Source organism: Mobula hypostoma, chromosome 15 (genome assembly GCF_963921235.1).
Source record: "Mobula hypostoma chromosome 15, sMobHyp1.1, whole genome shotgun sequence".
Lineage (NCBI taxonomy): Eukaryota > Metazoa > Chordata > Chondrichthyes > Myliobatiformes > Myliobatidae > Mobula > Mobula hypostoma.
This window is the reverse complement of record NC_086111.1, coordinates 46,219,382-46,244,121: the sequence shown is the minus strand read 5'-3', so window position 1 is coordinate 46,244,121 and position 24,740 is coordinate 46,219,382. Positions and strand designations below refer to the sequence as shown.

General features: G+C 40.3%; 1 protein-coding gene and 1 long non-coding RNA gene across 2 annotated transcripts in view; one reads left to right on the top strand and one right to left on the bottom strand.

Moving 5' to 3' along the window:
- Positions 1-1,344: 1,344 nt before the first annotated feature.
- Positions 1,345-11,404, bottom strand: LOC134357090 (uncharacterized). Its single transcript, XR_010020502.1, has 3 exons — positions 11,272-11,404; positions 1,731-1,787; positions 1,345-1,565 (listed from the first exon to the last, which is right to left on the bottom strand). It is a non-coding gene; the product is annotated as an uncharacterized LOC134357090 (long non-coding RNA).
- A 34-nt stretch (positions 11,405-11,438) lies between these two features.
- Positions 11,439-24,740, top strand: part of LOC134356812 (ataxin-7) — a 145,132-nt gene continuing 131,830 nt past the window's right edge. Inside the window, exons 1-2 of the mRNA XM_063067970.1 lie at positions 11,439-11,604; positions 11,757-11,825. Coding sequence (XP_062924040.1) covers positions 11,439-11,604; positions 11,757-11,825 — 235 coding nt within the window. The remainder of the gene's footprint in view (positions 11,605-11,756; positions 11,826-24,740) is intronic.

Here is a 24,740-nt window from a genome sequence, read left to right as displayed (position 1 = left end):
AAAAAGTGCTGCTTTAATGCACCATTTGGGCTAATTTGAGGGCACAAACAGATAAACAGAATGAGAATTTTAGTTATGTATAGATAGATGTACTGCTGCTGTAAAGTTAACAGATTTTATGACATCTCCTGGTGATATTAAACCTGATTCTGATTCTGTAAAGCACATGCTCAGTACAGGCTAAATACAGTAAAACTCTCTGTTGTTTTGCAGTTGACGAGGACATAGGAAACCATGTTTCAATGAATTGGCCATATTTCTCCCCTTGCTTCACTATCCGTGCTCCATTGTAACTGTTTCCCTACGGGCATGTGGATCGATGGACGTGATCTCAAATGGATAAGGAGTAACAGGAGCATTCTTGCTGAACTAAGACTCTCGCATTCGAGTCTAGTGGAAGAGAGACCTGCTTGGTTTAGATTCATGTTACATCTTTTCCCATTGCTATTTCACATGTCTGTTGTCAGTGCTGCAATGGTTATATCCCAATTCTTCCACTTGTGTGGCCTGACACTTATCAGTTTTGTGTGTTTTCCCCCATTTTCCATCCTGACCTATCAATCTGTGCCCTCCAACACTGTAACAAAGAGACCAAATGTACTTCTGCTTTTATTTTAGATTTCCAACGTTTGTATTTAAAAAAATTATGTTTAAATGACACCCATTTTCTTTTCCAATGCAAAGTTTCACTTTTTCATTGCTAGATCTCTGCAGACATCTTCAAATGAATCTAGTTCAAGATCTGACAAGATATAATCACCATCTGCAGATATAATCATCTCCAGCTTTCAGATTTAATTTAAATTATTACAAATTCATATAGTGTATTCCAATTAGTAACATTCTCCCCATCAATTTGGAAAGAATAAAATTACATGTTAAAGAATGGGGGGTTGTTCAGGATTCAAGTTACACTGTTGCATGATGCTAGGTAGTGCAACGCAGTTTCTTATCGTTCCCTTAATGTTACATTTGCAAGACCACTTGCTAGTGTAATTCATGGAATTCCAAGACCACACACTAGTCATATATATATCACATGATACAATAAAACACAAAGTATCTGTTTGTATAAATGTACTGTGTTCTCAAACATACAAAGACAATTTAAAAAATAATCTCTGAATAAAATTGCTCAGTGGTTGCTTTGCCCCTAAAGGAAACTTATACACAAAAAAACTTATTTCCACATATGTAACTCATTGTGCTTTTCCCTATTTCTTCTTCACCTTCCCTGCCCATCCCCTCCCTGTTTCCCCTCCCCCCCCTTTATCTTTCCACTTACTGGTTTTTCACCTGGAACCTACTAGCCTTCTCCTTCCCACCCTCCCCCCACTTCTTTATAGGGCCTCTGCCCCTTCCCTCTTCAGTCCTGATGAAGGGTTCTGGCCCAAAACGTCGACCGATCTCTTCCACAGATGCTGCCCAACCTGCTGAGTTCCTCCAGCTTGTTGTGAGTGTTGCTTTGACCCCAGCATCTGCAGAGTATCTTGTGTTCATGATGAATATCTTTTGCACGAGGAAGATAATTTCACAATAAGATAACCAAGGAGTCCCTTCAACGCCTAGAATAAATCAAGAGATTGAGCAATAGACAGCCTCTATGATCTTGAAATTATTGACTGAAATATGAACTCATTTTACCAAACTTCAATCACAATCTAAATTATACTTGCTGTTTTTACATAAGGGAGTGATTCAATGGTTACGGGGTCTTCTCCAAGACTCACCTGTTTAATTGTTCCTCATATGGTAGCTTGAGAGTTGGCTGGCATCAGTACTCATTTCTATGAATTCAAAGATTGGTTGTTTAATTCCCATTCTATAAACTTGAGATCAATATCAAAGGCCTCTTCTGTTTTCTTGATGAAGTATGTTAAAGAAGATTACTGTGTCTTTTTTGCACATATCACTGTCTCCAATGCATTTTATAGTGAGGATATGAATCTTGATAATTATATATCAAAAGCCAGGAGGAATGGTTTCATGTGAAAATAATTTATGTGGTAAAATCATGTGATTTGAAGGAAATGCTGTATCAAAAGTCAGAAGCTACAGATGCTACAACGATGCAGAGCCGGGGGCGGGGGGGGGGTGCAGGTTGGTGCGGTGGGGTAGCAATGAACAGAAAACACACTCTAAGGAAAAATGATCTACCCAGCGTTAACTGCAGGGTGCAAAAACTACAGCAAAATATATGGGTGTTGGAAGGACGGAGTAGGATGTGAAATTGTGAAAGATGTTGAGAGATTGTTGGGGAATCATCTGCACAGGGAAGGAGCAAAACGACCACCAAGAAGTTGTAAACAAAACAAGTTGCTTACTTTGCTAGAAGCTCATAAATTAAATCAAATATAGGATTTGGACATGTCCTTCAGTCCAATTTGTCCATGTCAAGTATCTTTTTTTTTAAATCATTCCTCATCTAAATGAATCCATGTAATCCTACTTTTGTATCTGTTTTACATGTTCTTAAGTACACCAATACTACTTGCTCAACCACTCTCATCTGCTCCAAATCCTTATCAACTACTGGGTTAAGGAACGTCTTCTAAATTTCATGTCGATCATATTTATATTGGTGGCATTTGGTTATGTTCTTCCCCACAAAGGGAAGACACTTCCATTGAATCCACTCTGTCAAAACCTTTCGCTGTTTGAAAATCACTGTGAGGTAAATTTTCAACCTTATTTTCTCAAGAGAAAAATCTCTTTTCATTCTTTCCTCACATGCATATCATTGTATTTCTGATATCATCCTTGTTAATCTTCTCTTAATTCTCTCCATTCCTTTCACAACATGATGATAAAGAACAATGTGAATTATACCAGCTTCGACCTAGTCAAGGTCAGTACATAGTAACCATTATTTTTTCAATCTTATCTCTCTTGAAATAAATTGTTGTCCCTGATTTGCTTTAATGCCTAGAATTACTTTTCAAGAAGAGTACATTGTACTCCAAGATCTCTCGTTCCCTCACCTAGACTTGCAAATTCCAAGTAGTAAGTGACCAGCATATTTGACCTGGCTAAATGTTGCTACGAAGTTCAATGTTCAAAATAAAATTTATTGTCAGAGTACATATACATCACTGCACACCACCCTGAGATTCTTTTTCTGTGGGCAAACTTAGCAAATTTGTAGAACAGTAACTCCAAACAGGATCAATAGACAACAAACTGTGCAATTTCAAATATAAATAAATAGCAATAAATAACAAGCATGAAGTAACAAGATAAAGAGTACTTAAAGTGAGATCAACAACAGGAGTTCTGCAGATGCTGGAAATTCAAGCAACACACATCAAAGTTGCTGGTGAACGCAGCAGGCCAGGCAGCATCTGTAGGAAGAGGTGCAGTCGACGTTTCAGGCCGAGACCCTTCGTCAGGACTAACGAAGTCCTGACGAAGAGTCTCGGCCTGAAACATCGACTGCACCTCTTCCCACAGTTGCTGCCTGGCCTGCTGCGTTCACCAGCAACTTTGATGCTTAAAGTGAGATCGTAAGTTTAGGAACACCAGAAGCAGAATAAGTGCAGCAATCCCTTTTTGTTCAAGAGCCCGATGGTTGAGGGGTAGTAACTGTTCTTGAATCTGGTGGTGCGAATCCTGAGGCACCTGTACATTTTACCTAATGCCAGCAGCAAGAAAAGAGCATGGCCTAAGTGGTGAGGATCTTTGATGATGGATGCTATGGCAACATTTCATGTAGATGTGCTCAATGGTTGGGAGGGTTTTACATAGAAACATAGAAAACAGGTCCTTTGGCCCACAAAGTTGTGCCGAACATGTCCCTACCTTAGAAATTACTAGGCTTACCTATAGTCCTCTATTTTTCTAAGCTCCATGTACCTATCTAAAAGTCTCTTAAAAGATCCTATCGTATCTGCCTCCACCACCGTTGCCGGCAGCCCATTCCACACACTCACCACTCTCTGCGAAAAAACGTACCCCTGACATCTCCTCTGTACCTACTCCAAAGCATCTTAAACCTGTGTCCTCTAGTGGCAACCATTTCAGCCCTGGGAAAAAGCCTCTGACTATCCACATGATCAATGCCTCTCATCATCTTATACACCTCTATCAGGTCACCTCTCATCCTCTGTTGCTCCAAGGAGAAAAGGCCGAGTTCACTCCACCAAAAACAACAGGAATTCTGCAGATGTTGGAAGTTCAAGCAACACACATAAAAGTTGCTGGTGAACGCAGCAGGCCAGGCAGCATCTCTAGGAAGAGGTGCAGTCGACGTTTCAGGCCAAGACCCTTTGTCAGGACACTACAGATGCTGCCTGGCCTGCTGCGTTCACCAGCAACCTTTATGTGTGTTGCTTGAGTTCACTCCACCACTACTTTTTGTAGGATTTCCACTCAAAGTTATTGCTGATTTCATACCAGGCCATAATGCAGCCAGTAAGCACACGTTCCACCACACATCTGTAGAAGTTTGCCAAGTTTTTTGATGACATGCCAAATCTGCACAGGCTCCTGAGGAAGTAGTGGCATTGTCATGCTTTGTTCACAATTATATTTATATGACGGGTCCTGGACAAATCCTTTGAGATCGTGACACCCAGGAATTTAAAGTTACTGACCCTCTCCACCTCTGATCCTCTGAAGATTACTGGCTCATGGACCTCCGTTTTCCCTCTCCTGAAGTCTACAATCAGTTCCTTGATCTTATTGACATTGAGAGAGAGGCTGTTGTTATTGCACCACACAGCCAAATTTTCAATCTCCTTCCTGCGTGCAGATTCATCACCACCTTTGATACAGCCCACAACATCATCAGCAAACTTGTGTATGGTATTGGAGCTGTACTTCGCCACACAGCCACAGGTGTATAGCAAGTAGAGCAGGGGGCTAAGCACACATTCCTGTGCTGATAGAGACTGTGGAGGAGATGTTTTTGCCAATCTGAACTGACTGGGGCCTACAAGTGAGGAAATCCAGGATCCAATTGCACTGGGAGTTTACTGATTAGTTTTGAGGGGATGATGATATTAAATGCTGAGCTGGAATCGATAAAGAGAATCTTGATGTATGCATCTTTGCTGTCCAGATTTTCCAGGGCTGTGCGAAGAGCCAACGAGATAGCATCTGCTGTGGACCTGTTGCTTCGGTACACAAATCGGAATGGATTCAAGTCGCCACTCAGACAGGAGCTGATATGGTTCAACACCAGCCTCTCAAAGCACTTCATCACTGCAAATGTAAGTGCCACTGGCTGATAGTAATTTAGACAGGTTACCATGCTCTTCTTGGGCACTGGTATGATTGACGTGTGATTGAAGTAGGTGGGTACCACACACTGCCAAAGCAAGAGGCTGAAACTATCTATAAATACACCAGCCAGTTGGTCAGCACAGGTCTTCAGTACTTGGCCAGGTACTCCCTCCAGATGGGATGCTTTCCTTGGATTCACTCTGTTGAAGGCAGCCCACATGCCATCTGCAGATACTGAGACCAAAGGATCATTGGGAGACATGGGGGCCTGCTCTGGCGGTCTAACTGAGCATAGAAGACATTGAGCTCAACTGGAAGTAAAGCTCTGCTGTCCCCTATGTGGCAAGATTTAACTGTGTAGGAGGTTATGGCATTCAAGTCCTGCTTCAGCTGTCGAGCATCTCTTGTTGATTCCAGTATAGTCCGGAATCTCCACTTTGCCTGTGAGATGGTGTTCCTGAGATCACACCTGCACCTCTTGTAGCATTCTTGATTTCCAGACTTGAACGCCTCTAATCTGACTCTCAGCAAATTCCGGAATTTCATTGTTCATCCAGGGTTTCTGAATGGTGTAAATTCTGAACAATTTCATGGAGACTTGCATTTATCAGAATTGAGCCCATTTATTTGATAAAATTTATTAACTTCGAATGTCATTTTTTAAAATTGATTTGAAGTGGATAGAAAATTGGCCTGATGGGATGATTTAGGTGTCTGTGTGAGATCATACAGAAGTGTTTTAAATTTAAAGTTACCTTAACTGTCTGCTAACGTAACTTGTAACACTGAACACTTAGAACCAGGGTTTGCAATGAAGCATATAGAAGTGGAAAATTGGAATATTAATTCCATTGGGTGCTTTATAAATATAGGCTAACATTTTACCATGCAAGGATCACAGCTGTATCAGTTACTTTTAATGTTAAAGGAAGTCATGAAGACAACAAACAGATTTTACATTTTGAAGCAGAATGCTGACATCCATCTGCAAGCAATTTTGATATACAGACATAAAGTCTAAAGCAGGAGTTCCCTAACTTTTTTTTGCCATGGAGCCTTACCATTAACCGTGGGCTCCATGGACCCCAGGTTTGGAACCCGTGGTCTAAAGTAAGCATGGATTTCTTCTGCAGTGGGGTGAAAATGTGAAACAACATGGGCTGAAGACACATTGAGACATATTGAAGGCACACACTCAATGATTCAGAAACAGCTTCTTTCCCTCTGCCATCTGATTTCTGAATGGCCATTGAACCCATGAACACTGCCTCACCCTCATGACTTTCTATTTTTGCACTACTTATTTAATTTTTTATATATATACACAAACACTTACTGTAATTCACGTTTTTTTTCTGTTATTATGTATTGCATTGCACTGCTCCCGCAAAGACAACAAATTTCATGACATGTGCCGGTGATATTAGAACTGTTTTTGATTCTGATTGATTTCAAATATTAAGGCCATGTTGCCTAACCTAGTTCCTGTGATCATTTGGACAATTAAAATACAACAAGGGCAGATGGAAAATAAAGGAGAATGGGAGATGAACATTAGAAGATGGTGCTGACAAGTGAGTTAGCAGGAAGAAAGAAGAGAAGAAATCAGTGGTGAGTTAGAAGAAAGGAAGAAATACATAAATGTGAGAAAGAAAGGAATAAGGCTTGGGAGAGTGAAAGTGTATGTGAGAGGAAATGATGAGGAGGAGGAGAGGAAAAAGGAAAATGAGAAGGAATGAAGAGGAATATTATTCTCTAACTTCTGGAGGAGTTTTCATCCTTGACCTCTTTTTCTTTAAACCACCAAAACAATCGATATGCATATTCTGTAATTCTACTCTCTTCTTTTGCTTCTCCCACTTTATTTTGTTAGCTTTGGGAGAAAAGTGCGTGACTACTTAGACAAATTCATATCCAAGCAATTACACATTTGAAGACTACCATTGAATATTACCTGTTCATAAAGAAGGGTTTCACCAATTATAAATGCACTGCTCACTAGTGAGAACAACACACAGTGAATCACAATAATGATGTGTGTTGGCAGAAGGAGAAATGTGTGGTGAGAAGAAAGTAAAATACAGGAGGTCCAGGTACAATCTCCGGAAAACCATCTCATATGCTTAATGACAATTCCGGTCCAAATTTGAATCTCTGAAGGATGCTCAACTGCTGTGGCAGGGCTTGAATGCTATCACCTCCTGCAAAGTGAAACCAAGCAACATAAATGACAACAGACAAGCTCAATGCCTTTTATGCTCGCTTTGACCATCAAACCACGGAGGCACCCTCATGAACTCCCACAGCCCCCGATAACCATGTGATGTCAGTCTCTGTCAAAGTATCCTTCAGGAGCGTAAACCCACGGCAGGCATCCGGCCCAGACAGGGTGCCTGGCCGAGTACTGAAGAAAGACCTGTACTATTCAACTGCTTTTCACTGATATCCTTAACCTTTTGCTTTGAGAGTCTAAGTTACCCATCTGCTTCAAACAGGCTTCAATTATACCAATGCCCAAGAAGAACGTGGTAACCTGCTGCAATGACTATCATCCAGTAGCACTTACATCCACCGTGATGAAGTGCTTTGAGAGGTTGGTGATGAAACATATCAACTCTTGCCTGAGCAGTGAGATTGAACGACACCAATTTGCTTCCCATCACAACAGGTCAACAGCAGATGCGATTTCATTGGCTTTTTATTCAGCCTGGGAACATCAGGACAGCGAAGATGCATACATCAGGATGCTCTTCATTGACTACCACTCGGCATTCAATTTCATCTCCTCAAAGCTAATCAGTAGGCTCCAAGGCCTAGGCCTCAATAGCTCCTGTGCAACTGGAATCTCAATTTCCTCACTTGCAGTACCCCATCAGTTTGGATTGGCAACAATATCTCCACAATCCCCATCAGGACAGGTGCTCATCAAGGCTGTGTGCTTAGCATCTTGCTCTACTCACTTTATACTCATGAATGTGAGGCTAAGCACAGCTCCAATACCACATTTAAGTTTGCTGATGACACCACTGTCGTTGGCTGAATCAAAGGTGGTGATGAATCGAAATAAAGGAGGGAGATTGAAAATCTGGCTGAGTGGTGCCACAACAACAACCTCTCACTCAATGACAGCAAGACCAAGGAGCTGATGATTGACTGCAGGAGGTGGAACTGTAGGTCCATGAGCCAGTCCTCGTCAGAGATCAGAGGTGGATAGGATCAACAACGTTAAATTCCTCGGCATTATCATTTCAGAGTATCTGCCCTGGGCCAACACAAATTGTAAATTACTTTGTAAATGCAATTACAAAGAAAGCATGGCAGCAACTTTACTTTCTTAGAACTTTACATAGATTCAGCATGTCATCTAAAATTTTGACAAACTTCTATAGATGTTCAATGGAGAGTATTTTGACCAGTTGTATCACAGTCTGGTATAGAAATATTAATGCCCTTGAGCAGAAAAGCCTGCAAAAAGTAGTGGATACAGCCCAGTCCATCACGATTAAAGCCCTCCCCACCATTGAACACACCTGCATGGAGCACTGTTGCAGGAAACCAACATCCATCATCAAGAACCCCCACTATCCAGGCCATGCTCTCTTCTCTCTTCTGCCTCAGGACCCATGCCACTAGGTTTAGAAACATATATTTCCTCTCAACCATCAGTTTCTTGAATCAGAAGGGAAAACTTTAGTCACCCCAACACTTAACTATTCTCACAACCTCACTTTCAAGGACTCTTCATTTCATGCTCTCAATATTCATTACTTATTTATTATTTTTTTTCTTTTTTATTTGCATGGTTGTCTTTTGCATATTGGTTGCCTGTCTATCTTGTGTGCAATTTTTCATGGATTCGATTGTGTTTCTTTGCACTTACTGTGAATGCCCACAAGAAAATGAATCTCAGGGTTGTTTATAGTGTCATACATGTACTTTGATAATACATTTACTTTAAACTCTGAAATTTTTTAAAGAGAAAGTGGCTATAAAGTACTTCAGAGTTAGGGTGAAAATAAAACACTCAGTGTTCTTGTCCCATGCAAGCTGTTGCTCAGTGTCATTGGGGTCAGGGATGGGGAATGTGCGGTCATTTCAGTAATACTTGTTGCAGCACAATAGATATACCCTGGCTGCAGGCAATAGGCAGATTATATGTTTTGGAGTGATGTGGCATCACTAGGGAAGTTGAAAGTACTTCCCAGTCGGAATGGAAAAAGAATCTTTTTCTTTTCTTTTTCTTTTTCCCCATTGGCCAGGGCATCTGTAGCATCCAAGACGCCTTCAAGGAGCAGTGCCTTAGGAAGGCACCATCCATCATTAAGGATCCCCACCACCCACGACATGCTCCCTTCACAATGTTACCATCAGGAAGGAGGTACAGAAGCCTAAAGGCATACACGCAGTGATTCAGGAACATCTTCTTCCCCTTCACCATCCGATTCCTCAATGGGCATTGAACCCAGGAACACCACCTCACTACTTTTTATTTCTGTTATTTTACACTACTTATTTTAAATTAAGTATTTAATAGACATATATATTCTTAACATAACTCAGTTTTTTCTCTATATTTATTTATCACATATTTCATTGTACTACTGCCATAAAGTTAATCAATTTCACGACATACGCCAGTGATATTAAATCTGATTCTGATTTTGATTCTGATGAAGGGATGGAGGAGGGGGAAGGCAGGGGATTGGGACTGAGAGGAGAAATGAATTAGTCATGATAAAATGGTGGAGCAGACTCAATGGGCCAAATAGCCTAATCCTGTTCCTATATCTTATGGTCTTATTAAAGTGAATATAAACAGCATAAAATAACATTAAAATAACTATTTAATTTCTGCTTGTGGTACATTTTTTTCCAGTGCAGGAACTTGTTTGAGGATATATTTGAGCAGTTCATAACTCAGACTAATCCTGATCAATATATTATCAGTACGAAAAGAAATAAATGAGCCCGACAGAAATAAGCTAAAATTGATTACCTATTCATAGCAGATTTATGTTTTGTCCATTAATGGACACCGTCAAATGGGAATCAAATCAACCTTAGATGTCAGTGATTCACTGTCACAGGATGCAAACCCTGGAATTCCTATTACACTGTACCACTACCTTCATTGGCCACCTTCTTTTAGGAAACGACAATCAATTCTGGCCTTCCTAGCAGCACCCTGATCATAAAAAAATAACATAAGGAACAATAAATTTTCTAAATCATGGTTTTACTAAGAATGATCTATTTTGACTGAACTTTAGGTGACAGATTGCATTACAAATGATTAAATATAGGTTTGGTTAATAATTGCAAACTCTTCTACTTCCTGCAAGTTTCAATCCCTCCAGCTGTTTGTTTTGCTGATGGTATAGTTAGGAACGTCCCTGGTCGAGAGCTCCAGCCGTGACGCGCGTGCATAGCGTAGGAGCCTGGAGACTGACGTTCGGGTTTAAGGAAGTGCGGCACTGTTAGATTTGTGCAAAATATGCAGCCACCTGCCTCATCTCGAAAACCGCTGGGCATCTAAACCGACCAGGAGAGAAAATGGTTTTCGGCCATCTAAACTCACTAGAAGGCATACAGCCAACTTTTAAATTGCGGGACTTCAATATCAATAGCTTTTAGACGGGGTGTGCATTCAGAAATTATTATCCATTTACTTTAAAGACATAAGTGTAAAACAGGAACAAATTAAATATGTCTAAAAGGTCGTTGTAACCCCAAACTTAACCTGGAGATTTGTAAATCAGTTAACAGAAGCGGACATCTATCAGAGTGAAGTCCAGCTAACTTATTGAAGGAAGTCTTTCGGCCTATCGTGTCTAAACCAGCGTAATAGCCACTTCATTTAACAAAATCCAAAAATATTGTGCATTAGAAAATTTGAAATAAAAAAAAACACTTTCATGTTAGGCTACATCTGCAGAGAGAGATGACAAGGGACAATCTTTCTGGCCACTCAATTTTCTTGAGAACTCTCAAGTCAATTTTCAAAGTCATTAATTGGATTTGTAACGCCATTTCAGGGAGCATATTTACCTATGAGTTTGTTTAAGTATAGCATATTGCTATTGTGGAAGAAATTCAGAGCTGCGGCAGGATAGGGGACTTGCCACAATGTTGCCGAACCCCGGCAGTAGCAGAGCAACATCGCCTCCGCCTCCTCCTTAAAGGAAAGGGAACTCCGCGCACAATGTAGCGAAAAGATGGCGGAAACGGCCGAGGATGACGTCAGCGCGGCCCGAAGAGCGGCCGGGCAGCAAGAAGGATCAGCAATGGCGACTGTGGAGCGGAGACTACCTAGTCCCGAGGCGTTGGTGGGACAGCCTTGGACCCACTGGATCGATGCCGCTAAACATCAAGGGGCCGACGGTGAGTCCAAAGCGCTGTTTAACCCGAAAAAACACTTTTTACTGCGTGTGCTGAGCGGGGCTGGGAATGTTTGTGCGTCTACTTGGCGCAGGCAGCCAGGCAAGTGTAGTAACTATGTGACTGACTGACTGATGTATCCAATTGTTACACAGGCACCGAATTGGAAGAAACTTTTAAGGAGTGCGGGAAAAACCGTGAGGTCATGCGGCTGAGTAGGGAAGGTGAGCGTTGGCTTCAAACTTTGCTGTTTTTGCCCCTGCATGGCTGGCTGTCTGTTGTATAGGCTCTTTACCGCACACTGGCGGGCTGACGACTCTGCTTCGCAAGCACTGGCCACTAGACTAACAGGGGGGCCTGTTCCATGGATGCATTCTACTCTTGGTTTCCCCCAAATACTTCTGGGGCAAGGTTGAGCAAATTTAAAAAAAAATCTCCCAGAGTTCCTGTTTCTCCCACCTAGATAACGATTTCCTAGTCTTGTATTTTTTTTTGAAAAGTTGCTTTCCTTGATCTACGTGTTTAGGGTTCAATTGCTATCTTGTTTGTCAGGTAACGAGGGAGTGGTTCCAGATAGTATTTTGGAGCAACTGGAACTTACTTGAAATCAGTAAAAAAAAATGAATCACTGTAATTGAACATTCTGTTGTGTTTTGGTGATTCTACAGAAGCTGATTACAATTAATCTTTTTCAAGAGATTAAGGTTAGCTACTCTTGGTTTCATTTATGTCAAATGCAAATGAGTAATGCACTTACTCATTTGGTCCCCAGTTTATTTTGTTATGCTGCTGGGGTAATCAACCCATTTTAGATGCCAGATACACAAAAGTTACTAAATTAAGTTTATCATTTGTAAATTGTACAGTTAAATACACTTACAATTCTGCATATTATTTGGGTAAAAATCTGCTTAACTGTTGGTAGCTAGGAATGAACACTGGGGTATACCTGTGGCTTGATTGTCACTTTGTATGCTCTTTCTTAAAATATTACATAGTTTAGGAATTTTCAGTGTGTATATGGGTTGTGGATAAAGTAGTGAGGTTGAATTTAGATTCAGCCATTTTATGTATTGGAGGGAATGAAATTGATAAAGATTCATAAGCTCCAGTTCTTTGCTTCTGGAGCTATTTCTTCTAAAATTCAATTGAAATGCACTGTAGACTTGAGGTTCTTGTTGCTCTTCAGCCGTATTTATACTTAACACGTTCTACATTTGAGAGGTTTTAATTTGTCCAACCCAATAGGAGATTTCTTTGCGATCTTTAAAAGTTTCCAACAAGATTAATTTGACCCTTATTTTAAACTCTAAGAATTGGATTGGGGTATGTAACTCTGTAATTTTGCACTAATTTGACATTTTGTAAGAGGCCATGGAGACAGTGCACGACTGCATTAAGTTTACTTTTGAGTTGGGATTAAAATTCTCTCAGGGTTGACTCTGGTGCAGTTTTGTAGCTATTGTAAGTGTTTTTGAAATTATTAGTAGACAATTTTGCATGGATGTGAGGTGCCACTAGCAACACTGATTTAGGAGGTGGTTTATCCATTTATATCAGGTGAATGTCCACAGTAAGGGCAGCAGTTAATGCACATCCTTAATTGGTTTTGACAAAGTCATGTCAAACTGATAGCTTAACCTATTGTAGCCTTTGTACCTTCACTGTATCTACATTACAATTGGATAAAGGTTTACAGAATGTTGAAAGAACAGTGATGAAGAATGGCAAACCATTTGCAAGTTAGGACAGAGTATGGCCTGGAGGGAAATATTGTGCTCTGCCTGCTGTCCACTGCTCTTTAAATGGTAAAGGTCATGGGTTTGGGAAGTGACAAAATTCTAATTTCAACAGTGGTTTTAGACAGTCTCTGCCTTGTTCTTTCTGGGATTTTGACTTCCAATCAATACCAGTATTTGGTTTCATTCACAGCTTTCAGGTTGCTTTATCATGATCCATGAATACTAAACATATTCAGTTCTCACATGTTTAGGGGAAAGAAATAACATCCAGGAATAGCTGTAAATTGGAAACGAATCAAGGGGTAGGTATGGAAGTGATGGATTAAAATCATCAGACAAGTGATAATAGGCAATGTTGTCACCTCGCACAGCCAACAAGTCTCTAGGTCTTGTTAGATTTCATCCTATGGTTCTAAATGAGATGGTTGATGCAATAATTGGAGCAGAAAAATGTCAACAAATGAAAATTAAACGTGAAAATGGTATAAGACTTTAGCTTATGAGATAGCATGGACAGAGCAATGGTCATTATTTTTGATTAGCAACTTTCATAAGAACTTGACAAGTCCACAACTTTTGAGGTGCTAAATCTTATTTGAGTGTAGATAAGAATACAAAATGAGGTTGCAATTTGATGAGCCTTGATCTCTTTTCCAAACTTGTCCAACTTTTAGAGACATTGAGGTAGAATGTTGACTTTTAATTTTCACTAGGTGGATCCCAGCTGAGTTCTTAAAAGCATTTTAATTTTTTTGTTTGAGATAATGATTGGTTAGGTTGAGTTTTTCAAACTTCCTTTCATATTGAGAAGATTCTATTAAATTGGAAAAGAGCAAATGTGACTTTTAAAAAGGGAGAGAGGTAGAAGGTAGGAAACTAAAAGCCATAAACACAAGTTATTCTGCAGATGCTGAGCATTCAAAGTAACACATACAGAATGCTGGATGAACTCATCAAGTCAGGCAGCATCTATGGAAGTAAGCAAAAATCAGAATAAGAAGTTGGGGGTGTGGACAAGAGGGAAGGAGTACCAACTCAAAGGTGATGGGTGAAGCCAGGTGGGTGAGGGAGGGGGCAATGATGAGATAAGAAGCTGGAAGGTGATGGGTGATAAAGGGCTGAAGAAGAAGGTATCAGAAAGAAAGAAAGAGTGGATCATGGGAGAAAAGTAAGGAGGAGGGACACCAGGGGTAAGGACAAGAGAAGAGGTAAGAGGGGAGCCAGAGTGGGGAATGGAAGAAGAGGAAAGGGGAGGAGGAAAATTACTGGAAGCTAGAGAAACTAGTGTTCATAGCTTCAGGGAGGAGGCTACCCAGACGGAGTATGAGGTATTGCTCTTCCAACCTGAGGATGGCCTCATTGTTGCAGTAGAGGAGGCTGTGGACGGATGTATATGGGAATGGGGACTGGAATTAAAATGGTTGGCACTGGGAAATCCTCCTTGCAGCTGGAACAAAGGTGCTCAGCAAAGCCAGCCCTGCCACCCCCCTCCATTTATATTGGGTCTCACCAATGTAGAGGAGGAGGACTTGGGCCCTGAATGGAGGTGAGGGAAGATTTGAATAGGCAGGTGTTACTCTTCCACTTACAGGATAAGTGCCAGTGGGTAGGAATGAATGGACAAGAGAATCACGGAAGGGATGATCCCTGCAGAAGCAGAATGGGGGAGGATGGTGGAGGTAAAGATGTGTTTGGTGGTAGAATCCTGCTGAAGGTGGCAGAAATTGTGGAGAGTGATGTGTTGGATGTGGAGACTCATGAGGTGGTAGGTGAAGATGTGAGGAACTTTATCCCTGCTAAGGTAGCATGAAGATGGGGATGAAGGTGGATATCTGGGAAATGGAGATGTGATTGAGGGCAGCATCGATGGTGGGGGAAAGGAAACCCCATTCTTTGAAGAAGGGGAACATCTCTGATATTCAGGAAAGGAAAACCTCATCCTAGGAACAGATGTGGTGGAGATGAGGAACTAAAAGCCAGTTAGGTTAATAGCCTCAGAGGGAACATGTTAGAAAATATACTTAAGATGTTATATTAAAGAAATAAAAAATGAGCCTGTAGGTGTACTAAGATTGCTAGATGGCATTTGATGAGGTTGCATCAAAAGTTATTGAAAAGAGTATAAGCTTATGATGTAGACAGCAACAATGATGTAGATAGAAAATTAGCTGGCTAACAGGAAATGGATTAGATGAGCTTGTTTGATAGGCAAAGTATAGCAAGTCACAGGATCAGTGTCGGGATCTCAAGTTTTTACAATTTGTTTAATGACGTGGATTAATGCACCGAAGATACAGTTGCTAGATTTGCAGATGACACAAAGGTAGGTCAAAAAGTAAGTAATAGAGAGGATATTGACACTACAGAGGATTTTGTGTAGATTTTGTAAATGGGCAGAAATGGCAAATGGAGTATATTGTGGGAAAATGTGAATTGCCCATTAGACAAGAAATTAAAAAAAATCTAGGTACTGATTGCAAAAGGAACGAGGTGTCCCTTAGTGAATGAATCACAAAAGCTAGCAACTATAGCAAGAAATTAAGAATGCTAACAATGTTATTATTTATTGCAGTGGAATTGTATATAGAAATAGGAAGGTTAAATAGGGCATTGGTGAAACCAATTCTAGAGCACTATATACAGTATTAATGTCTTACTGTAAGGAAGGGTGTTCTGTGTAGAAGCAATCTGGGGAAGATTTGCAAGACTAATAGCTGGAATGGACACGTTGACGTATGAGGAAAGTTTGGACAGGCTAGGCTATTACCTGATGGAATTTAGTAGAATGAACAGGATGCAATGGAAGCAAAATCCTGAGGGGTGTCTTGAAAGGTTGGATGCATAGAGGATGATTCCTCCTGTGAAAGGACCTGGAATTGGTTGGTATCAGTTTTAAAATGGCGGATCATTTGTTTAAGATGGTCAAGCAGCAGAGAAATGGGCTCCGTGGCTCATTGTGTTCATCCCAACCAGCTGTACCTATCCTATCTGACACATTTGCATTGTAACTTTTTCTCCCTTGGTGATTCAGGTTCTTGTTCTTGTCTAGATCATAAAATATTTTGATGTCCTTGCTTACACATCAGTGAGGCAATGCATTCCGGATTCCAACTAGCCTCTTGGGAGAAAAAAATACTTTCATCCTAAATCTGTGTCTTCCAGTCAACTGCACCTTTGCTGTGGGGGGGTGGGGGAGAGTTTCTTGCCATCTGGCCTATGTGCGTCCCTCTGAATTTTGTGTATTTTGCCCCCCTACTGCAACCCCTCTTCACCCCCCCCCCCACAAACCAAGTCTCCTTTACTTTTCGGAAAACAACCCCAATGAATCTAATTTCTCTTCAGAACCAAAATGCTCCATCCTAGGCAATATCTGGTGTATTTCATCTGCATCCTCCTCCGGTGCAATTGTATCATTGCTATCGCGTGGTGATCGGAATTGTACAGTTCACTCCAGTTGTGGCCTACTGTTTTATTATGCTGTGCCATAAACTTCCTGCTCTTGTATTCTGTGCCTCAGCTAAAGATGACACAGACTGCTTATGACTTTGGCATCTCATCTACTTGTGCTGCCATATTACGCAATGTTGGACATTTACTCTGATAGTCTATACTTCCTAGGTCCTTGTCGTTCATTGTGTAGTTCCTCCCATTTATCACCAAAGTGCATTGCCATACAATTTTCTAATCATATCTCCTCCATTCATATTGTTAATATTTATAGCAATAAGAGTTCAGTAGTGATCCATTGGTCACAGGGCTTCAGTCAACAGCCCTCTACCATCACCCTTCACCTTTTTTTCAAGCTAATTTTGAATCCAATTTGTATTGGATCCCATGAATGGTGATGATTTGGACAGTTTCTTATGTGGGATCATGTCAAAGGCCTTACTGAAATCAACAATGTAAAATGTATTTTACTACAAAAAGATTCAGTCATATTGCTCAGATTGTCGCTTCAATGTTGTGTCTCCAGTGCTGCTGCGAGTAAGTTTTTTCATTGCATGTACCTGTGCATTTGACAGTAAACTCAACATTGTCAGAATCTCCTTTTAACAAAGTTGTGCTGGCTATTCCACCTATACAAGTGTAAATTAATCCTCTCCCTCAGAATCTTTTTCCCTTGCCTTGACTCTTTCTGCAATCCTTTGAAATGAGGTACAACTTACTTTTGGTGGAGGTCAGTCTCTGGAAATCTTGCTTGGGGATATGGGAATGGATCATTTTTGAAGCTGAGATTGCTTTGTGATAAGTAAGGAAGTGAGAGGTTATCATGGGAAAATGGAAATACCAGATTACAGCCAAATGAACCACTATTTTACTAAATGACGAAGCAGACTGGAGTGACCTGCGTCTGTTTCTAATTTGTATGTTTGACAACGCTGGTGTGGCCTAATCAACTTCTGACACTTTTCATTGCTGAAACCAGGAAAGGTGTTGGCTAGTTAAGTACGTTCTGTGTTGTGTGCTCAAATTTCACGATACATGCATGTGGTAATGAACCTGATCCTGATTCTAACCTACCTAGTTTGCCAAGGCATAGAAGACTACAGACCAAGTACTGATAAATGGGAGTCATATAGATGGATATAATGGTGGTTGTTGTGGACATGATGGGTGCTGATAGGCCTGTGTCCAGTCTCTGACTTTATGTGGGTAAGAAGACTATGAAGGCTGAATTTCTTTTTGAAAAAGAAACAGAAAATAGGACTGGATGTTGGCTGTTTGATCCTTTTGAACCTTGCCATCACCTTCTGGTCAGAACTTGGCTGACCAGATATCTGGTAGAAAATTTAATAGGTTCACTATTCCTGAGTGAAGGAATTTCTAGTACTTCATTTGCAAAACTCACCGCACTATCCAGAGGCTGATTTCTTGTTCTACTTGCACCTACACTCCTGCCCCTTCCAAGAAAAAGCCAGGGGAGTAATCATTCTTCATCTAATCTATCAAGTTTAATTAGAACTTTGGAGTTTAGAAGAATGAAATATGATCTCATCAGAAAGTTCACTGGTTATAGGTCTGATAGGCTCTTTTGACTGTACGATCATCCTACAATTCAGTGTTGTGGATCTTCTCTAAATTCTTTCTATGATAAGTATATCCTTTATACTTCTATAACTATGGAGCCTTGGGTCCCACACCACCAGGTTCAAGAAGAGTTATTATCCTTCAGCCTGAAGCAGCATGGATAACTTCACTCATCTGAACACTAAACTGATTTCACAACCAATGGACTCACTTTGAAGGACTCAACAACTCATGTTCTCAATATTATTCAGCAGGCCAGGCAGCATCTCTAGGAAGAGGTACAGTCGACGTTTCAGGCCGAGACCCTTCGTCAGGAACCTGATGAAGGGTCTCGGCGTGAAACGTCGACTGTACCTCTTCCTAGAGATGCTGCCTGGCCTGCTGCGTTCACCAGCAACTTTGATGTGTGTTGCTTGAATTTCCAGCATCTGCAGAATTCCTGTTGTTTGCGTTCTCAATATTATTTATTGTTTTCGTATTACACAGTTTGACCCCTTTGCACATTGGATTGTTTGGCTGTCTTTGTGTAGTTTTTCATTGGTTCCATTGTATTTATTTGTATCTACTATGAACACCCACAAGGAAATGAATCTCAGGATAGTTTTGGCGACATGCGTACTTTGATAATAAATTTACTTTGAACTTTGATCCATTGCTTTGGAAACTAAAACCATCCAGTGCTTCAAGCTTGGTGTTGCCAAGGTTTTGTAGATTTGTAGAAAGAAATCTTCACTCCTATGTGTGAAATTCTTTTGGTGAAGGGGCAACATAGTATTTAGCACAATTGCTTGCTCATACCTGCATGTTTGTCTTCAATGAGTAAGTACAAGAATGCACACATCCCTGTCTATCCTAACTTAAGTACAGCTACCCTTTCTGCTTTTCCTACCAAAGTGGATAACTTCGCAATTACCCATTTAATTACACGCTGTTTGTTTAGCCCATTAACGGATGGAAGATTTCAGAGGTTGACTTTTTTTAATATAGAGAGACTCTTGGGCAGATGGATGAAAGAAATACTAGTGTTCGTATGGGCTTTGTAGGTGGGAAGGGTTAGGTTGATTGTGGGTAATAATGCTGCACTGCCCTATGTTCTAACTCAACTTGACATTCTTACGATTTGCAATTTCACCCAGAGTGCATAGTCATTAAACACAGTAAACTTTAATTGAATTCTGATTGGGAATTTTATTTTTGGAAGTTTTCTGGATTCCCTTTGTATTCCTTGTTAGTGGATGTTGCAGAAAAACTGGCAAAAGAAGTATAGACTTGAATGTGATTTAGACAACATTTAGTTTGTTACCTTCCTTGCTATGATACTGTTACTGTTAACATGCATTCTTTGTGATCACCTTCTGCTATTGATACCATTTCCTGATAGAAGGTCATGCATTTAGTGTCTTTTAGATCATTCTAATGGATTTTAAAACTTTCAAAAGTTGTGAAGTCTTGGCAATATATTGGCAGAAGTGAAAAGGCTGCATTTATTTTATCAGTAAGAAAGGATTATCTGTTTCTATCAGACAAAACCAAGCATGTGTATATACGCTGACCTTTTAACAACAGGTAGAAGAATGGAAAAAAGACATATTTACTAATTTATTTGTCAGCTTGGTTGTGCAATGTATTGATCACTAACTGAATCATAGAAGTTTACCCTTCAGCTCATCATGGCTGAGGAGTTAACTGTCCAAATATCGTTTTCTGTCTTTTGCTTTGTGGTGGACATGTGCGTCATATCCAAAGTCACTTGATGTTTCTGTCTGAGCTGGCTTTCTTGAGGTAGTGAACTTCAGAATCCACCGTACCACCTCAGGTTTATAAAACAGTATTCCTTATCTGTTTCTGATCCCTTTACCAATGACTTGGGGATGCCCTCTGATATCAAGCTCCTCTGTCAAGGGAAATTAACCTTCCTATCCAGGATTGCATCTCTTTGGCTCTTATGTTCTAAGTAAAACTACTAACTGTGACTAAAATTCTTCAATCCTGACTTTATTATGTTTCCTCCAGAAATCTCTTGTGTAATCACATCCTTCCTCAAATGTCAGACTAGAACTGTCCAGCTATGACCCAAGAAGTGTTATTACCTGTTCTAACATAACCTTAATCTTTTCTGATTTAGCTAATAAAGGAAAATACCTTGTATATTTGTGTACCTTGTATATTTCAGTCTATTTACATTCAAGGTATGTGGAAATCCATTCCAAGATCCCTCTGTTCCTTGATCGTTCCTAGTCACTATCCTATCACTTTTCTGACTCATTAAACAAAATTTGCGCCTTTCCCACTTATTGCATGTCACCTTTGCAGTTCAGTTTGTCACCTTTCCATCTATATCTTACTAGTCCACTGATTGGTTTTGCACCTAACCCATTGCTGTTGTTAATTTTCACAACATCTGCTGACTTTTCAGTGGTGGTTTCTACCTAAGAACCTAAGAAATAGGAGCACGAGTAGGCCATCTGGCCCATCAAGCCTGCTCCGCCATTCAATAAGATCATGGCTGATCTTGCCATGGACTCATCTCCATCTACCTGCCTTTTCCCCTTAGCCCTTAATTCCTCTACTATGCAAAAATCTATCCAACCTTGTATTAAATATATTTACTGAGGTAGCCTCCACTGCCTCATTGGGCAGAGAATTCCACAAATTCACCACTTTTTGGGAAAAGTAACTTCTCCTCATCTCTGTTTTAAATTTACTAGAGCTAGGCTACGTCCCTTAGTTCTAGTCTTACACACCAGTGGAAACAACTTTTTTTCCCCTTTATCTTTCAAATGTTTCATAATTTTATGTTTCTATAAGATCTCTCATCCTTCTGAATTCCAGCATGTATAGTCCCAGGCGACTCAATCTCTCCTCAGTCTTAACAAGGGTCAGACTATGAGGACATCTCTGGAATCAACCCGGTGAACCTCCTCTGCGTCACCTCTAAAGCTAGTATATCCTTCCTCAAGTCAGGAGACCAGAACTCCAGATGGAGCCTCACCAGTACCCTGTACAGCTGCAGCATAACCTCCCTGCTCTTAAATTCAATCCCTCCAGCAATGAAGGCCAACATTCCATTTGCCTTCTTGATAGCTTGTTACACTTGCAAATCAACCTTTTGTGATTCATGCACAAGCACTCCCAAGTCCTTCTGCACCGCAGTGGTTGCAATCTTTTGCCATTTAAATAATAATATGATCTTCTGTTTTACCTTCCAAAGTGGATGACCTCGCATTTACCTTTTTATTAACAATTGATTCAGGGTACGTCCACATTATGCCGGATAATTTTGAAAACAAAGCTTTTTCTCTTCGTTTTGACCTTCTGTCCACATTGAAACGGCGTTTTCACCCCTCGAAAATGGAGATTTTCAGAAACGGTCTCCAGAGTGAATAATTCTGAAAATGCTGAATATCCGTTGTAGTGTGTATGGGGTAAACGGAGAGATTTTAAAACGCTGTCATGACAACACCACAACAACAATGCTTTTTCTGTTTCTGCTTCTGCTTGGTACTGCGCAAGCACTGCCGTACAGCTGTTATAACGCACAGCCGGTGTGAACGGCGTGAGAGTTAAATTGTAAAGTGAGCTTTTTTGACTATTTAAAAACGCTGTCATGACGTGCTGGAACAGATGGCCGCAGCGTTGCATTGCGTTGTTTTCTTGAACGCAACCCCCCACATAACCTAACAATTTCAGAACAGATGCCAACGAGACTGAAGCCAGAAGAGTTAGAAATGTACTCACCAAATACTTTGACCCATAGCTTACTGAATAAATAAGTATACTCACTTTGCCCTGTTCTCTGTCCTTGTATGAAGGTGGCTTACCTATTTATGCAAGTACTTCTCTGACAATAGTCATAGTCATACTTTATTGATCCCGGGGGAAATTGGTTTTCATTACAGTTGCACCATAAATAATAAGTAGTATTAGAACCATAAATAGTTAAATAGTAATATGTAAATTATGCCAGGAAATTATGAAATAAGTCCAGGACCAGCCTATTGGCTCAGGATGTCTGACCCTCCAAGGGAGGAGTTGTGAAGTTTGATGGCCTCAAGCAGGAATGACTTCCTATGACGCTCAGTGCTGCATCTTGGTGGAATGAGTCTCTGGCTGAATGTACTCCTGTGCCCACCCAGTACATTATGTAGTGGATGGGAGACATTGACCAAGATGGCATGCAACTTAGCATCCTTAGACAACTTAGATGTGTAACAGCCTAATGTAACATTGTATGGAAATACAAGATAACACTCATGCAGACATGTTTTATACTTTTAACAAGGTGCTTTATTAATGCAACAGAGTTAGTCAGTTTTTCAGTGTTCGTCATCAGCCGGGTCATACTGCCCGTGAACTCCCTTTTGGTTGCGTCCATACGCTCCAGTATCGGTTTTTTTAAAGTTTTAAGTCCTCCTGCGCGAGAGCCGAGAGCAATTCCTTTGAAGTTTTTCTACTCTGTAACTGGACAAATGCGCACTAAGTATATCGTTTCCTCTTCGCTTGTTTTCTGTGTGTCCTGCGCGTGCCCAGTAGGAGGAGATTCGCCCAAATATCCGCCTAATGTGGATGGAGATATTTTGAAAAACGCTTTGTGGATGCCTGTCGTTTTTACTCGAAACCGGCGTTTTCAAAATTATCCGGCATAGTGTAGACGTAGCCTCAGACTACTGCCACTCATCCTGAGGATTCAACTATATGGACAGTGAAAAATCTGTTGGCTCTCTTTTTTTTCTTTGCATGGAGCAAGTTTTGTAACCCATGTCATTTTCCCATCAATATTATGTTTTTTATTTAATTGAAGGACCTATCGTGTGTGATCTTGCCAAGAATACACATCAATTAGGACAAGTGTGCTCTTCATCTTTTCTTTTAATGCAGATGTTAGAAATCTGAAATAAATGGTGGAAACATTTGGCTGGGCAGACAGCATCTGTGGAAAGAGAGATACTTGTCATTTCAAGTCAAAGATTCCACGCTGAATGTTCTTGATTGATCTGTGCATTTCCGAAAGATATCAAGATTTTCATTTACAATTATTTTCCTATTACTGGTGTTCAGCAGTTGTCTATAGTTCCTTTTTTTAAAAAAAATTTGCAATATTAATAATTGTTTTGGGGGTGGTACCATGCCTGCCACCAGAATGTGCAATTCTGTTCTTTCCCTTGATTTCCTTACGAGCCTCTTGTCTACTTTATTTAGACTGTGCAGTTTATGTGCTGGAAATAACTTGGAAAATGTGTAGCTTTGGGTGGTTGGTGGTTGCACTGAATTGTTCTCCCATCTTGGCAATCTATTTGCAAATGTTTTATCACTATACAAAGAGACATTAGTGCACTGTTCACTTGTGTTGTGTTCTTTGAATTCTTGTCTTTATACACTTATCAACTAGTTGATTGATCGTCAACTTTCCAAAGCTGTTAACCTTTTAGTAATTTCTTTCTTGTTATGTTTAACTCATTCAATAATTCACACCTTGCTTATATGCAAAGACAGACATTAAGGCCATATTATTGATGATTACTGAAGGGGAAAAAATTGTGGTTGCTCAAGATAATGGAATGTTTTGGAGAACACTCATACTATCAGGACGTGTCTACAGCTTAGCTAGATTGTTATTTTTTGAAATGTACGTGAATGAGGGGCAATCTCATAAAGTGTTAACAATTATGGGGATATAGATAAGATGTAGGGTAGCAGTCTTTTACTTAGTGGAGGGGAATCAAAGCTAGAGGACAGTGGTTTAGGATGATGGGATAGATATGAAAATGATTTGAGGGCAACTTTTTCATGCAGAGGACGAGTATATGGAATGAGCTGCCAACGGAAGTGGTTGAGGCATGAACCTAATAAAGCCACTGAGTGTATATATACTGAGAGAGATTCTTATCTATCACTATAATGAGAATGTTGAAATTTTACCATATTGTTGGCCCTTACAGTGAGTGGGGGGTATTTATTCAGGTGATCCTCCAATATTCTACATGAACAAATTGAGTGAGTTTGTAAGGTACTACAGTATTGCACCTCAGTAAAGTTAGTGTAGTAATTACAAATATATAATCAGCCAATCATGTGGCAGCAACTCAATGCATAATAGCATGCAGACAAGGTAAAGAGGTTCAGTTGTTCAGATCAACTATCAGAATAGGGAAGGAATGTGATCTAAGTAACATTGGGCATGGGTTAATGCCAGATGGGGTAGTTTGAGTATCTCAGAAGTGGCTGATCTCTTGGGATTTTGATGCAAAACAATCTCTCGGGTTTACAGAGAATGGTGCAAAAAAACAAAAAAAAACCATCCAGTTAGTGGCAGTGCTGTGGGTGAAAACGCTGGACTGGTTCAAGCTGACAGGAAGGCAAAAGTAACTC